The following is a 14599-nucleotide window of genomic DNA, read 5'->3' on the forward strand; positions in this document are numbered from 1 at the left end:
CTGATTTCTTGGGTGAAACTTCTCACAAGTTGAAAGAACCGTTTTCTGCCCCTGGAGCTGCTGGAATGTCAAAGTGCCCTTAGGTGACCTACTACGAAACGGCGCTGGCCCTGAAGTTAGTAGATCGCTGTTTAAAAGACGGGGCGTTGGAGCCCTTGATTTTGATGTGCGAATCTCTGCGCAGAGAGCAAGTTGAACGATTCACGCGTCCAAGTTCTGGTGCTGTGCTCCCTGCAGGTCACTGCTGTCTTTGTGAAATGCCTGTCGCAAGCCTAGACCGCACAGCCGCGGGTGTCCCCGAGGAGCTGTGGAGTGGGGGGCACGGCTGCTCCTGGCCGGGCCACCGAAGGGCAGGCGTAGCCCAAGTGGGGCTGGTTGGTGGTCAGGAGGCTTCCTAAACAAGGCATGCCTCAGTGTGGTCAAGAAAGACAGCCTTTCTGCTTTAGAAAAGAAATACAGTTACCTGGCCAAGTTAAGCCGTCCATCAAGAGGAGCGAATTAAAGAAAGTGAGGAGCTAACCCTGAGCTTCATCAGAATAAGCCTAAATAGATGAATTCTTCCTTCTTCTCCTTCTTTCTCTTTGGGGATTTGGAAGAGAAACAGGAAGTCAGAGAATCGGAGAAAAGAGCATTCTCTCCATAATTGTAAACAGTTTATTTTGTGTCAGTAAATATTTCCAAAAGTCATGGGGGGGGGTGGTATTTGGAAAACCAAGACTTTTTACCCCATCCACTGCAGTGAAGATAGGTTACTTAAAATTCAAAATCTGTAAGTGTTATTTAGCAAATGGTTATAACTCCCAAAGCTGTACAGTTCTATAAAATCAATGGTCATGGAAAAGAATTGTGGGTGTTTGTTTAAAGTTAGAATCTTTACTCAAGACGGTGCATTCACACAACAGTTACTTTATACTAACTGTAATCACAAAATGAAATGAGGAAATCAGGTGTCTAGACCTCTTGGTGGACCATTAGCCAGCCAATCTGTAGTTTTGAATTTTTTTAAATTATGATCCTATTAGTAGGGAATGTAGACATTAGATGCCAATTGAATAATACTATTAAGTTTCTGTTACTTCATTGTAGAATATATAATTAGCATAACTAAAGGTATGAATAAGTATGTTTAACTTGGAATTTATTTATTATGTCATTTTCATAGCAAAGTAGTCTTGGTAAGATGTATGTATGAACTTGCCATATTTGAGGTTAACATTTACCTCTAAATTATTCGAGTTAATGGTGGAACTCTGGAAGGGATAACTACAAACAATGGATCATTAAGTTTGTAAATGTTGAGCTAGTATACATCCAGACAGACTTTACTTTATGCAAAATAATTTTTATTCTTTAATTTTGCAGTGGGGAAGATCTTTCTTTTTTCTTTTTAATTTTTAACGTTTATTTATTTTTGAGGGAGACAGAATGTGAGTGGGGGAGGGGCAGAGAGAGAGGAAGATACAGAATCTGAAGCAGGCTCCAGGCTCCAAGCTGTCAGCACAGAGCCAGGTGTGGGGCTCAAACCCACGAACTATGAGATCATGACCCGAGCCAGAGTCAGATACCCAACTGGCTGAGCCACCCAGGCTCCCTGAGGAAGATCTTTCTAAAGTGTGAAACAAAACTCAGATACCATGAAGAAGATGATTGTTACACTTTACCACATACTTAAATAAATTTTTTTCTTTGAGTATATCACAAACAAGTTTTAAAAGACAACAAATGTATGGGGAACAATTGTTCAAATAAATGTGTGATAAGAAAATTTGTATCTGCATTACTTCTGTTTAAAAATTGTATTTATTTTCATTTGAATAAAGTTGACTCAATGTTACATTCGTTTCAGATGCACAACATAGTGATTCAACAGCTCTATACAACTTATCTTTCTTTTACTCATTTGTAAATAAATGCTCTTTTTTAAAATTGAAGTATAATTCATGAACCATAAAATTTACTCTTTTAAAGTGTAATTATCAGTGGCTTTCAGTATATTCACAAGGTTGTGCAACTATCAGCACTATCTAATTCTAGAATAATTTTTTAAAAATGTTTATTTTTGAGAAAGAGAAAGACAGACAGACAGAGAATGAGCAGGGGAAGGGCAGAGAGGAAGACACAGAATCCAAAGCAGGCTCCAGGCTCTGATCTGTCAGCACAGAGCCCGTCGTGGGGCTCGAACCCACAAACCATGAGATCATGACCTGAGCCGAAGCTGGATGCTCAACCGATTGAGCTGCCAGGTGGCCCCTGAATAATTTTGATCAGTCAAAAAAGAAATCCCAAACTCATTAGCTGTTGATCACTATTGCCCTTCTTCACAGCCTTTGGCAACCATTAACTTTCTGTCTTTTTGGATTTACCCCTTTTGTGTGAATGGAATCGTACAATATGTGGCCTTTTATGTCAGGCTTCTTTCACTTGGCCTCTAGGATAATTGTCACAGCATGTATTAGTACTTTTTTTTCTGGCTCTGTAATATTCCATTGTACGAACATACCAGATTTTGTTTATCCATTCATCTGATGATGGACACTCGGATTGTTTCCACTTTTTGGCTATTTGAATAATGCTGCTATGAACATTTGTGTACAAGTTTTGGTATTCAGTTCTCTTGGGTATGTAGTTAGCATTGAAGTTGCTGGATCATATGGTAACTTTATGTTGAAACTTTTGAGGAACTGTTAAACTATTTTCCAAAGCAGCTATACCATTTTTACATTCCCAATAGCAAAGTATGAGGGTTCTAATTTCTCCACATCCTCACCCACACTTGTTATTATGGTTTTATTTTATTTATTATTTTACCCATCCTATTTGGTGTGCAGTGGTTGTCATGATTTTAATTTGCATTTTCCCTTATAGCAAATGTTGTTGAACATCTTTTCATGTGCTTTTTGGCCATTTATATATCAAATGTCTATTTAGATCCTTTGCCTACTTTTTAATTGTTTTGTTTTTTTATTGTTGAGTTGCAAGAGTTATTTATATATTCTAGATAAAAGTCTCTGAGATATGTGATTTGCAAATATTTTTCTTCCTTCTGTGGCTTATCTTTTCACTTTCTTGATGGTGTCCTTTGAAATAAAAGTTTTTAATTTTGATTAAGTCAAATTTATCTATTTTCTTTTTAATGACTCATGTTTTAGATGTCAACTCGAAGAAACTATTGCCTAATTTAAGGTCACAAAGATTTATGCCTGTCATTTGTTCTAAGAGTTTGAGAGCATTGACTCTTACATTTAGGCCTTCAATCCATTTTGAGTTGGTTTGTGTATATGTTGTGATGGAGGGGTCCAAATTCATTCTTTTGCATGGGGATATCCAGTTGTCTAGCACCATTATTGAAAAGACTCTTCTTTCTCTGTGGAATGATTTTGGCACCCTTGTCAGAAATCAGTTGACTATAGGGGCACCTGGGTGGCTCAGTGGGTTAAGCGTCCGACTTCGGCTCAGGTCATGATCTCAGGGTTCGTGGGTTCAAGCCCCGCGTCAGGCTCTGTGCTGACAGCTAGCTCAGAGCCTGGATCCTGCTTTGGCTTCTGTATCCCCAACTCTCTCTGACCCTCCCCTGCTCACACTGCATCTCTCTCTCTCTCTCTCTCTCAGAAGTAAATAAAAAAATTATTAAAAAAAAATCAATTGACTATAGAGGTACCTGGGTGGCTCAGTTGGTTTTGAGCATCTGACTCTTGATTTTGGCTCAGGTCATGATCCCAAAGTTGTAGAATCAAACTCTGCATCAGACTCCATGCTGACTATGGAGCTTGCTTAGGATTCTCTCTCTTTCTGTCTGTCTTCCTCTGTCCCTCTCCCCCACTCACATTTTCTCTTTCTTTCAGATTAAAAAAAAATCAATTGACTATAAACTTGAGATTTTATTTCTGGACTCTTAATTTTATTCCACTGATCAAATGTCTGTCTTTATGGCAATACCATACAGTTTTGACTACAGTAACTTTGTAGTAATTTTTGAAATTGTGACATATGAGTTCTATGACGTCTTAAGATTTTTTTGGCTATTCTGGATCCCTTCAATTTCCATATGAATTTACGATTAGCTTTCCATTTTTTTGCTCAATGACACAGTTGGAATTTTGAGAGGGATTGAATGTATGTATCCATTTGCAAGTATTGGCATCTTCACAATATTAAGTCTTCTAATCCATGAACATGGGATGTCTTTCATTTATTTACGTTTAATTTCTCTCAATGTTGTTTTGTGGTTTTCAGAGTGCAAGTTTTGCACTCCTTTTGTTAAATTTATTCCTAAGTATTTAGTTCTTTTGATGCTATTGTTCATGAAATATATTCTTAATTTAATTTTTGGATTTTTTTTTGCTAATGCATAGAAAAACAATTGATATGATTGATTGTATATTGATCTGTTTTCCTGAAACCTTGCTGAGCTCAAGTAATTCTAATAGGTTTTTTGTGAATTCCTTAGGATTTTCTAAATACAAGATCATTTCATTTGAAAATAGAGATTTGGTTTTCTTTTTTTTCAAGTTTATTTATTTATTTTGAGAGAGAGGGAGAGAACGAGCAGGAGAGGGGCAGAGGGAGAGGTAGAGAAAGAGAATCACAAACAGGCTCCATGCCATCAGCACAGAGCCTGATGCAGGGCTCAAACTCACAAACTGAGAGATCGTGACCCGAGCCGAAACCAAGAGTTGGGTGCTTAACTGTATGAGCCATCCAGACATGCCTAGATTTAGTTTTCAAACTGAATTCTTTTTATTTTATTTTCTGGCCCTGGCTAGAACCTCTAGTACAGTGTTGAACAAAAGTGGCAAAGCAGACATCCTTGTATTATTTCTGGTCTTTGGCAGATCAATCATTTATCATTAAGTATGATGTTAGCTGTGGGCTTTTCCTAGGTACTTTTTATCAGGCTGAGGAAGGTCCCTTCTATTACCAGCTTATTGAATGTTTTTATTGTGAAAGGATGTTGAATTTTGTCAGATTTTTTCCCCCTACATTGATTGAAATGATCATGTGGTTTTGGGCTATTATTCTATTAACATGGTACACTGTATTGATTAATTTTTATCCATTGAAAACTATCTGCCTTTATGTTATTATTTTGCCTTTATGCTATTTTTAAACTGTAGAAATTTTTAGTAGAGCATACACAAGTTATTTTAATTGTAGAGCGAAACTCAACCAGCATGAATTAGACACTTTTTGCTTAACAATGTTTCTACCTCTCTCTGTAAAGATACAAGTGATTCAAGACTTAACAGTGTCTGTTTCAGGACAGCTTTTTATTTTATAATATTTAGTCCATATTTTTTTTCCCTTGCCCATTCTAAAGCTAAGGAGGAAAGAACTGAAGTAGCAGAATTGAGAAAAAGCTTGTGACTGACAGTGCATTGTCTATTCCTAAATCATTGATAGTAAATGCTAATGTGGGAGATGATAAACATCATTAACAGGGCTAAGATCCTTAGGAAAAAAACAGAAAACAATGATGTGAGGCTTCTATAAAAACAAAGAAATAAAAAGAGAATGATTTCCCATCTTACAATTAAAACTTTCCCTTAAATTATGGCTAGAACTTAGGAGCATCTGGAGGCTTTGAGATGCTTGGGGTGCTCTTACTAAAGTTGTAATCTTTGTAGAGTAACTCTGCTTTTATTTATTTCTAAATTATTGAATGATAATGTCAGTATTCATATGAAAATTGGTTTAGGCATAAAACAACATTTATACTAGGAAAACAATCTTCTGTGGGTATTTAGCAACATGAAGTTTTTACAAACTGGTATAGGTTTAGGAAGGGTTATATTACACTAAGCAGCGAGAAAATCAACTTGGATGATATGTGAGTAACATATGTTTTTAGAAACCAGAAGAATAGTACACTTCAACTGCAGATCGGTCCTGGGGTTCGGAGAGTTTTGCTGTCACATATATGCCGAGACCAGGGCTTGGCTCCTTGTGGAGATCCATTCCTAATACAAATTTTATCTGTTCATACCAAGGGCAATTCAGAAATATATCATCAAGCCATTTATTCAAGTGGCCTGATGAAACATCAATATTTAAAACAACATTTATGAATCTCAGAACCAGAGAAAATGAATAGTTTTTTTGCACTTCAAAATTTCAAAACCAATTCCCCTGCCTACTGGCTTCCACCTTGCAGTGCTTCTCCCTGGGATTAATCTCACCCAAAAGGAAAGCTAATATTATGGGGAAAAACTGATTCCAGATTTACTTAATGTAGGCAAGTCCAAATTCATATTTATATCCTTTCTCTTCTTGGACCAAAAATAATTATACAAATGTGTCAAAGATCATAATACTTTGCCTGGTTAAATATGCCAAAGCAGGGTGCTTGGGTGGCTCCATTCGTTAAGTGTCTGACTTCGGCTCAGGTCATGATCTCATGGCTTGTGGGTTTGAGCCCTGCGTCGGGCTCTGTGCTGATAGCTCAGAGCCTGGAGCCTGCTTCAGATTCTGTATCTCCCTCTCTCTCTGACTCTCCCCTGCTCACGCTGTCTCTCTCTCTCTCAGAAATAAATTAAAAAAAAAATTAAACAAATTTTTTAAATATGCCAAAGGATTTTTGGCTTAAAAGAGATTTTGGATCTAGACAAATTTAGAATGATTATAAGTAATAATTGTAATTCACATCTAACTTATAATTGTAGCACTGGTGATGAAGTTTCTTAGGTTATTCTATCATGCTACCAATTGAATCAAATTGTGATAATTCTGTAAATTTAGGAGTGTGGCAAAATTATGAACTGGAAGATTAAGACAATGTTTTACCTAATGAGCAGAGCTAAAATAGTACTAGTACTCTGCATTCAGATGGTGCTATTATAGTGTCCAAAGTGCTATTAAAAATAGCAGTATTTAATTTGTTCCTCGCAACATACTCATGAAGAACAATGGTTTGTTATTACCAGTGTCCTGCTTTTTGTAGATTGGGTAATCTGAGACTTGAAAAGGATATGTTATATATAAAGGTTGAATGACACATTGGGCTTCAAACCCTGACCTCTGTCTCCCACTAAGTTTTTTCGATGAGCTATATAACCAGTTCTGGAATTTGTCTTAGAATTCAAAAATTTGTATGTGGATAATTTCATTAGATGGTAATGTGGATTTGTACACAGGATGATGCAATGAATTATCCTGAATGCTAATAGGTTATATGCCATTTGATGCCTTCTTTCCTAGAATAAATATGGCGGAGCTTACTGAGACAGAAGGACCAGTAGACTGGAAAGAACGATGTGTGGCTCTGGAGTCCCAGCTCATGAAATTTAGAGTTCAAGCAAGCAAGATAAGAGAGCTTTTAGCTGAGAAGGTAAGCTTTTTTCTCCAGCCAAAAATCACCCGTTTGGGGCATATTTCATTTACATTAAATAATCTCAGTACTTTTGGGAGTAAGCATTTTTAAAATAAAGAACATAATTTAAATTTTTGTCAGTACTTTAAAGCTATTTCTGACATATTCTTTTGCCAATTTCAGTGTGAATTGGACATTAAACCAAAAAAACATTTCTTTGGGGGAACTAATGGAATATGTAAGAGTTGTGTGTTTTTGATGAATGTGAAGTTCATTCATTCCAGATAGAAAAGCTATAATTTATTTGATTTTACTAGAGGAGTGTGACAGCATTTTAATTTACTAGATGTTTAAGAAAATCCTGGTTAAAGTGGTTATAGAAGAATGTTCCCTATTGATGGTAAAATATGTTTATACTGTATTTGAAAGTATGTACCTATTTAAGAATTTATATTGACTAGCTGTGTATTGCTAAACTACCAGCTGGGCTAGAATTGAGTTTAATATAATTACCTGCTTCTCTTAATAGTTCTAGTCATGTAATTAAAATTTCATCTATGTCATAGGAATTGTTTTGCATATATGTATATAAAACCCATGGATTCATTCATTCATTTCTTCATTCATTCAACAATTATTCTCTGAGGGCTCATTTTGTGCCAGACACTCTTCTGAATGCTAAAATTACATCTGTGAACAAGAAAACTTATATTCCTGTTTGCAGGGAATCCAGATTCTAGACCTGCACTGTCCAATATACAACCATTAGTCATAAATCACTATTGAGCACTTGAAATGAGGCTAGTACAGATTGAGATGTGTTGGAAATATAAAGTACACCTGGATTTCAAAGATTTAGTATGGAAGAAAGAATGTGAAATGTCTTAGCAATAATTTTTATATTGATTACATGCTGAAGTAGCATTTTGGATATTAGATTAAATAGAAAATATTAACAATAATTATACCTATTTCTTTTTACTTTTTAAATACAGCTACTAGAAAATTTTATTTTATTTATTTATTTTTTAATGTTTTATTTATTTCTAGGGGAGAGAGAGAGAGACAGTGTGAACAGGGGAGGGTCAGAGAGAGAGGGAGTGACAGACTCTGAAACAGGCTCCAGGCTCTGAGCTGGCAGTCAGCACAGAGCCCGACGCGGGGCTCGAACCCACGAACTGCGAGATCATGACCTAAGCGAAAGTTGGACGCTTAACCGACTAAGCCACCCAGGCGCCTCTCTTTTTACTTTTTAAATACGGCTACTAGAAAATTTTAAATTACACATGTAACTCACATAATATATTTTTTAAAAGAATATTCATAACATTTACAAAAAATTAATTCCAGTGCAGTTGAATAGTTTCAGGTATACAATATAATAATCCAAGTACACTCTTAATCCCCTTCACCTATTTTATTCACCCCCCAACTCCCACCTACTTCCCCTCTGGTAACCATTTGTTTGTTCTCTGTAGTTAAGTCTGGGTTTTTTTGTCTCTTTGTTTCTTTGTTTTGTTTTAAAATTCCATATATGAGTGAAATCATATGGTATTTGTTTTTCTCTGACTGGCTTATTTCACTTAGCATTATACTCTCTAGATCCATCCATGTTGTCGTAAATGGCAAGATTTCATTCCTTTTTGTGGCTGAATAATATTCCATTTTATACATATACAGTGTCTTTTTTTATCTGTTCATCTGTCAATGGACACTTGGGCTGCTTCCATAGATTGGCTATTGTAAGTAATGCTGTAATAAACATAGGGATGCATATATCACTTTGCATCGTGCACTTTGAATTCGTGTTTTCGTATTCTTTGGGTAAATAGCCAGTAGTGCGATTATTGGATCATAGGATAGTTCTATTTTTAATTCTTTGAGGAACCTCCATACTGTTTTCCACAGTGGCTGCAACCAGTTGCATTCCCACCAACAGTACACAAGGATTCCTTTCTCTCCACATCCTTGCCAACACTTGTTATTTCTTATGGTTTTGGTTTTAGCCTTTCTTAGATGATGACTTACATTATACAGTGCTGTCTAGATGGATAGATAAATAGTATGACCGGTCATCCGTAACTGCTCAGGAGAACTTACAGGTGGTTTCTTAAACCCTGGTCTGCATTATCCTTTGGGATGGAGACTGTTATGTGCATCACATCTTCAAAAAAGGTCTTGGGGCACCTGGGTAAATCAGTTGGTTAAGTGTCTGACCACTGATTTCGTCTCAGGTCATGATCTCACCTTTGTGAGATGGAGCCTCAAGTCAGGCTCCGGGCTGGGCATGGAGCCTGCTTAAAATTCTCTTTCTCCGTCTCCCGCTGTCCCTCCCCCACTCAGCATACCCTCACCCTTTTTCTCAAAAAAACACAAAAAACCAAAACCAGAACAAAAAAAAAAAACAACTTAAGAAAAGATGTTAAATCTTCCTTCCATTGCTAGTTGAGAATCTCTCTTTTTTTTAAAAAAAAGATTTTATTTTTATAAGTAATCTCTGAACCCAATATGGGGCTCAAACTCAACCCTGAGATCAACCAACTCCACCAACTGAACTGGCCAGGCACCTGCTAGCTGAGAATGTCTTGGCACAGAAGCATTTTCTTTTTTGTACAGAGGTGGTCAAATAAAATTCAGGAAAACATCATTCAGTTTAAACTTTCATATATTATCATGTTGAATTTTTGTGCTTTAACATCTTTTAAATGGAAATGTTAAAATTATGCTGTTCACTACTTTGGGTCAAAGGATGACCCAGTAATAAGCTTTGTGTAGTAAATCCCCAGTATCAGTTTGCTTTATTTACCACTGTTAGAATAAAAATTATAATCTGAAAAAAAAAATCCAGTTTGAATATCTCCCAAGTTAGGGAAGCTTATTCTAACTCAGTTAGTGACTCATGCTTAGTCTTTTGTTCCTCTCTCTATAAAAATCATTTCCCAGATTGTGCTGATTTATTTAGTATTTTCCACAATCCCAGCCACTCCATACAATGATTTTGTTAAGATCACCAATTATATTCTTGCTGCTAAACCTCATGGACACTTCCCACGTGTTGCCTTATCAGCCTTTTAGCAATTAGCACACTGTTGACCACAGCTTCCTTAAAATTTTCTTGATTCCCTTGATTCCATATTCTCTGGGTTTCTTTGTGGACTAAACAGGAGTTATGTTATTTGGGTTTCAATGAATTGACCTTTAAGTTCTAAATTTTATGGCAACATTTATCCTTTAGAAGGCATGTTGCAACAAGTTTCTTTATGAGTGCCCATTTTTCAGATTTTCAAAGTGTCATTTTTTTCCTATAAGTACATTTACAAATAGATTTCTGGTTGTTAGTTTATGTCATTAGGCTTCATTTTTTTCTTTGTCAGTGAATGACTATTGCAAGGAATATTATTTCAAAATTGCTCCTGTAGTCCTAGTTTCTCTCTCTCCTTCCTTCTTTGTCTTCTTCATCTTCTGTATTTTTTATCTGTGACTTAGATCCTGTGATAGATCTAGGAGATGGAATTATTCAGATGTGTTTTATACAGTGGAAAGTGGACAAGGATGCCAAGTTACTCATGGTTTCCCAGTAAATATATTCAACACTAAAATGGGAAAAATGTTTTTCACGATATTTTCTGTTCTATTCCATTGTGAAATATTTTTCCCTGGATTAAAAATTATTTTTGGTACCCACCTATGTTCTAATAAAAATGCCAAATATTTATTGATTTATTGTGTGCTAAGCACTTTATAGGTATGATTTATTTAATTTGTATAACAAGCTATGAAATAAGACATTTTATTCGCATTTTACAGATTGGGAAACTGATGCTTACTATGTTCTGGGCAATCTTCTTTAGACATACATTGTTAGTACCATATATATATGTATGTAAAAATATATGGATATATTTTTATCCAAGAGGAAACTTAGGTGCATAGAAGTTATTTAACTTGCCCAAGTTTGTGCTGAAAAGTGAGTGATGGAGACAAGAATTGAAACTGAGTATTCTTTTTTTTTTTTTAAATGTTTTATTTATTTCTAGGAGAGAGAGAGAGAGAGATAGCGTGAGCAGGGGAGGGTCAAAGAGAGAGGGAGTCACAGACTGAAACAGGCTCCAGGCTCTGAGCTGGCAGTCAGCACAGAGCCCGACACGGGGCTCGAACCCACGAACCGCGAGATCATGACCTAAGCGAAAGTCGGACGCTTAACCGACTAAGCCACCCAGGCGCCCTGAAACTGAGTATTCTGCTAGTAGAGCCTGAATGCTTAGCCATCACCCTATATGGCCTCTCTAATCTGGTTTTATTACCACATTCCTTGCTCCCTCTGATAAACTTAGCCACTCATCTATTCTGTCTTCCCCTCAGCCATGCAACATTTAAATCTACCTCTGCTTGAGAGCAGGTACCTGTGTGTATTAGGATGTGTGTGTATGTGTAGTAACAACAGTTTACATAGCACTACATATTTTTACTTTTTGTTTTGTTTTTTTTTTTTTNTGGGTAAATTCCTAGCAGTTACATAGCACTACATATTTTTAAAGCAAACCCTATTGCATTGCTTCTACATGCCAACTTGAGTCAAATTTGCATTCCAGAGGCCAGCCTGGTCCCATCCATAACCTTTGGTTTTGTGTTAGGACCAGTCTGCCCCAAGGCTTCTCCTGAATAGTTCTCCAGACCTTCCCCTCAAATGGATGCAGGCCAAGGCTGAAGATTCTTGAGAGAATATTAATTTGATTCTTCAGATTTTTGCCAGGAATTCTGGCCAACTTTTCTTTCCTCCAACTATCCTGGTTCTTTGTTTTATTGGTGTCGGCTAAAGGCCGCTGATGCTAGGTGCCAACTCTGGTTCCTAAGCTTTTACTACAACCATTTTAGCTAGTTTAAACCCCACAGTAACTTGGGGCAACTGGGTGGCTCAGTTGGCTAAGTGTCCAACTCTTAATTTCAGCTCAGGTCATGATCTCATGGTTCGTGAGTTCGAGCCCCACATCAGGCTTTGCACTGACAATGCGTAGCCTACTTGGGATTCTGTGTCTCCCTCTCTGTCTCTCTCCTGCTCTCTCTCTCACAAAAATAATTAAATAAATATTAAAAAAAAAACCCACACTAACCCTGTAAAGTAACTATTATTATCCCCAATCTCAAGATGTTAACATTAAGAGTATTTGAGGTGTGCCTCAGTGGCTCAGTCAGTTAAGCATTGGACTCTTGATTTCAGGTCAGATCGTGATCTCATGGTTCATGGGATTGAGCCCCAGGTTGGGCTCTGTGCTGACAGCATGGAGCCTGCTTGAGATTCTCTCTCTCCTTTTGACTCTCTCCTGCTCATGGGCACTCTCTTTTTCTCTCTCTCAAAATAAATAAATAAGCATTAAAAAAAAGATTGAGAATATTTGAGTAATATGCCCAATATCATAGAACTAACAACTAGTAGAGTGGGCATTAAATCTTAGATCTTACATACTTTTTGTGATGAAACTAATAGAGTGACTAGAACATAGAAATAACTCACTATTATTTTCCTACATCTTTCTTTATCTTTCTTTTTAAATGTTTTAATGTTTATTTTTAATTTTTTTATAGTTTATTTATTTTTGAGACAGAGAGAGACAGAGCATGAGTGGGGAAGGGGCAGAGAGAGAGGGAGACATGGAATCCAAAACAGGCTGCAGGTTCTGAGCTGCCAGCACAGCACCTGATGCGGGGCTCGAACCCACGAACCGTGAGATCATGACCTGAGCTGAAGTCGGAAGCTTAACCGACTGAGCCACCTAGGCGTCCCCTATGTTTATTTAGTTTTGAGAGAGAGACAGAGCACAACTGGGGGAAGGGCAGAAAGAGAAGGAGACACAGAATCTGAAGCAGGCTCCAGGCTCTGAGCTGTCAGCACACAGCCAGACTTGGGGCTCGAACTCACAAACGGTGAGATCATGACCTGAGCTGAAGTCAGATGCCCAACCAATTGAGCCACTCAGGTGCCCCTATTTTCCTACATCTTTCTTAAGGGACACACTGGTTACGCATACAAGGAGGTGACTTAACAAATGTAATTACCAATTAATAGGAGACATCTCAGTCAATTATTTTTTAGGAAAATTTATGAGATCATCTTGGAGTGTTTTTATAATTAAAGATGGATTTCAATTATATATACTTTATGTTTTTTGGAGATGGAGTAGGAGAATACATGAGATTTAAAAAAACTATTTTTTGCACCGTTTTTTTTTTTTTCCATCACAACTTCCAAGTAACTTTGAATATTGAAACTTGTGAAGAAAAAGGCCTTATTGAAGTCTTGGGCAAATACTGCTATAAGTGGGAGAGGTCTTTAGAGGAATTTAAGGAATGGTGTTGGAAATATCTCCAGCATGCCAAATATAAACTCTTCAGGGAAGCTGAGATTTAAGTAGTTTTCCGACTTTACAGTATTACTGGTTAGTGTTGAGTCACGGAGGGAAAAGAGAAAGTTTCTTTTTACGTTGAAGTGAGTGCTGTTTTCTACGGGTTAGGTTTTCAGCAAAAAAAAAAAAAATGGGTGGAAATATGAAGAATTTTCCCTTTGGGCATCTTAAGCATTGGCATGGGCCGCATAAACTAGTGCTGCTGTCACCTGATACAGCATCGCTGTCTGGGATTTCCTGTCGCGATGGCCACTTGACCTTCCTTTCGTGTATATGATGCCCATGAGGTGGGCTACGATTCTCTCAAAGGACTGAGGAGTCCCTGGACAGCATAATATTTGCCTTCATGTAACGATCCAGTACAACATCATGACCATCCAATTTCAACTGCATATCCCTGCAGTCACTCTGTCGCCTCACCTAATATTCTCAGTACCTAACAGGAATTGTTCATATACTAATAACGAGAGGCTAATTTAAATGTCATTTTTGGGGGCAACTGACCGAAGAGATTATTTATTATAAGAAAATAAATTAAAATGCTGATAGTCTTTCTAACAGTGATGGGTTCTGTGGGGAAAAATCAGGAAGAGATACCTGGTGGGGAATTGATGTCCACATCAGTGAGTGTGAAGGTCCTAAAATATTCTGCCTAAAGTGACCAATCTGTTAAACTAGTTTATTTGTATACGGTGCTGAGAACACTGAGTATTAAGAGTGGTGGTGTTAGGATCCAGCGTTAATGGCATGTTGTCTCTGCCACTTGCTGCTAGGTTTCCTCTGGCTACAGAGGGCACTTCTCCGGTATTAAGTCAAAACACTAGGTTTAGAATTTGCTACTGCATTTGTTATTGAATAAATAGCCTGTTTGTCAAAAATTCCTACTTTTGTT

At 37.1% G+C, this 14599-nt stretch overlaps 1 protein-coding gene across 1 annotated transcript in view; it reads left to right on the forward strand.

Annotated features, from left to right (window-relative positions):
* Nucleotides 1-7201: 7201 nt before the first annotated feature.
* Nucleotides 7202-14599, forward strand: part of PLEKHH2 (pleckstrin homology, MyTH4 and FERM domain containing H2) — a 120413-nt gene continuing 113015 nt past the window's right edge. The window contains exon 1 of the mRNA XM_077749313.1: nt 7202-7324. Within this exon, the coding sequence (XP_077605439.1) occupies nt 7202-7324 (123 nt within the window). The remainder of the gene's footprint in view (nt 7325-14599) is intronic.

The sequence above is a fragment of the Crocuta crocuta genome, unplaced genomic scaffold (assembly GCF_008692635.1).
Source record: "Crocuta crocuta isolate KB4526 unplaced genomic scaffold, BGI_CrCroc_1.0 scaffold118, whole genome shotgun sequence".
Classification (NCBI taxonomy): domain Eukaryota; kingdom Metazoa; phylum Chordata; class Mammalia; order Carnivora; family Hyaenidae; genus Crocuta; species Crocuta crocuta.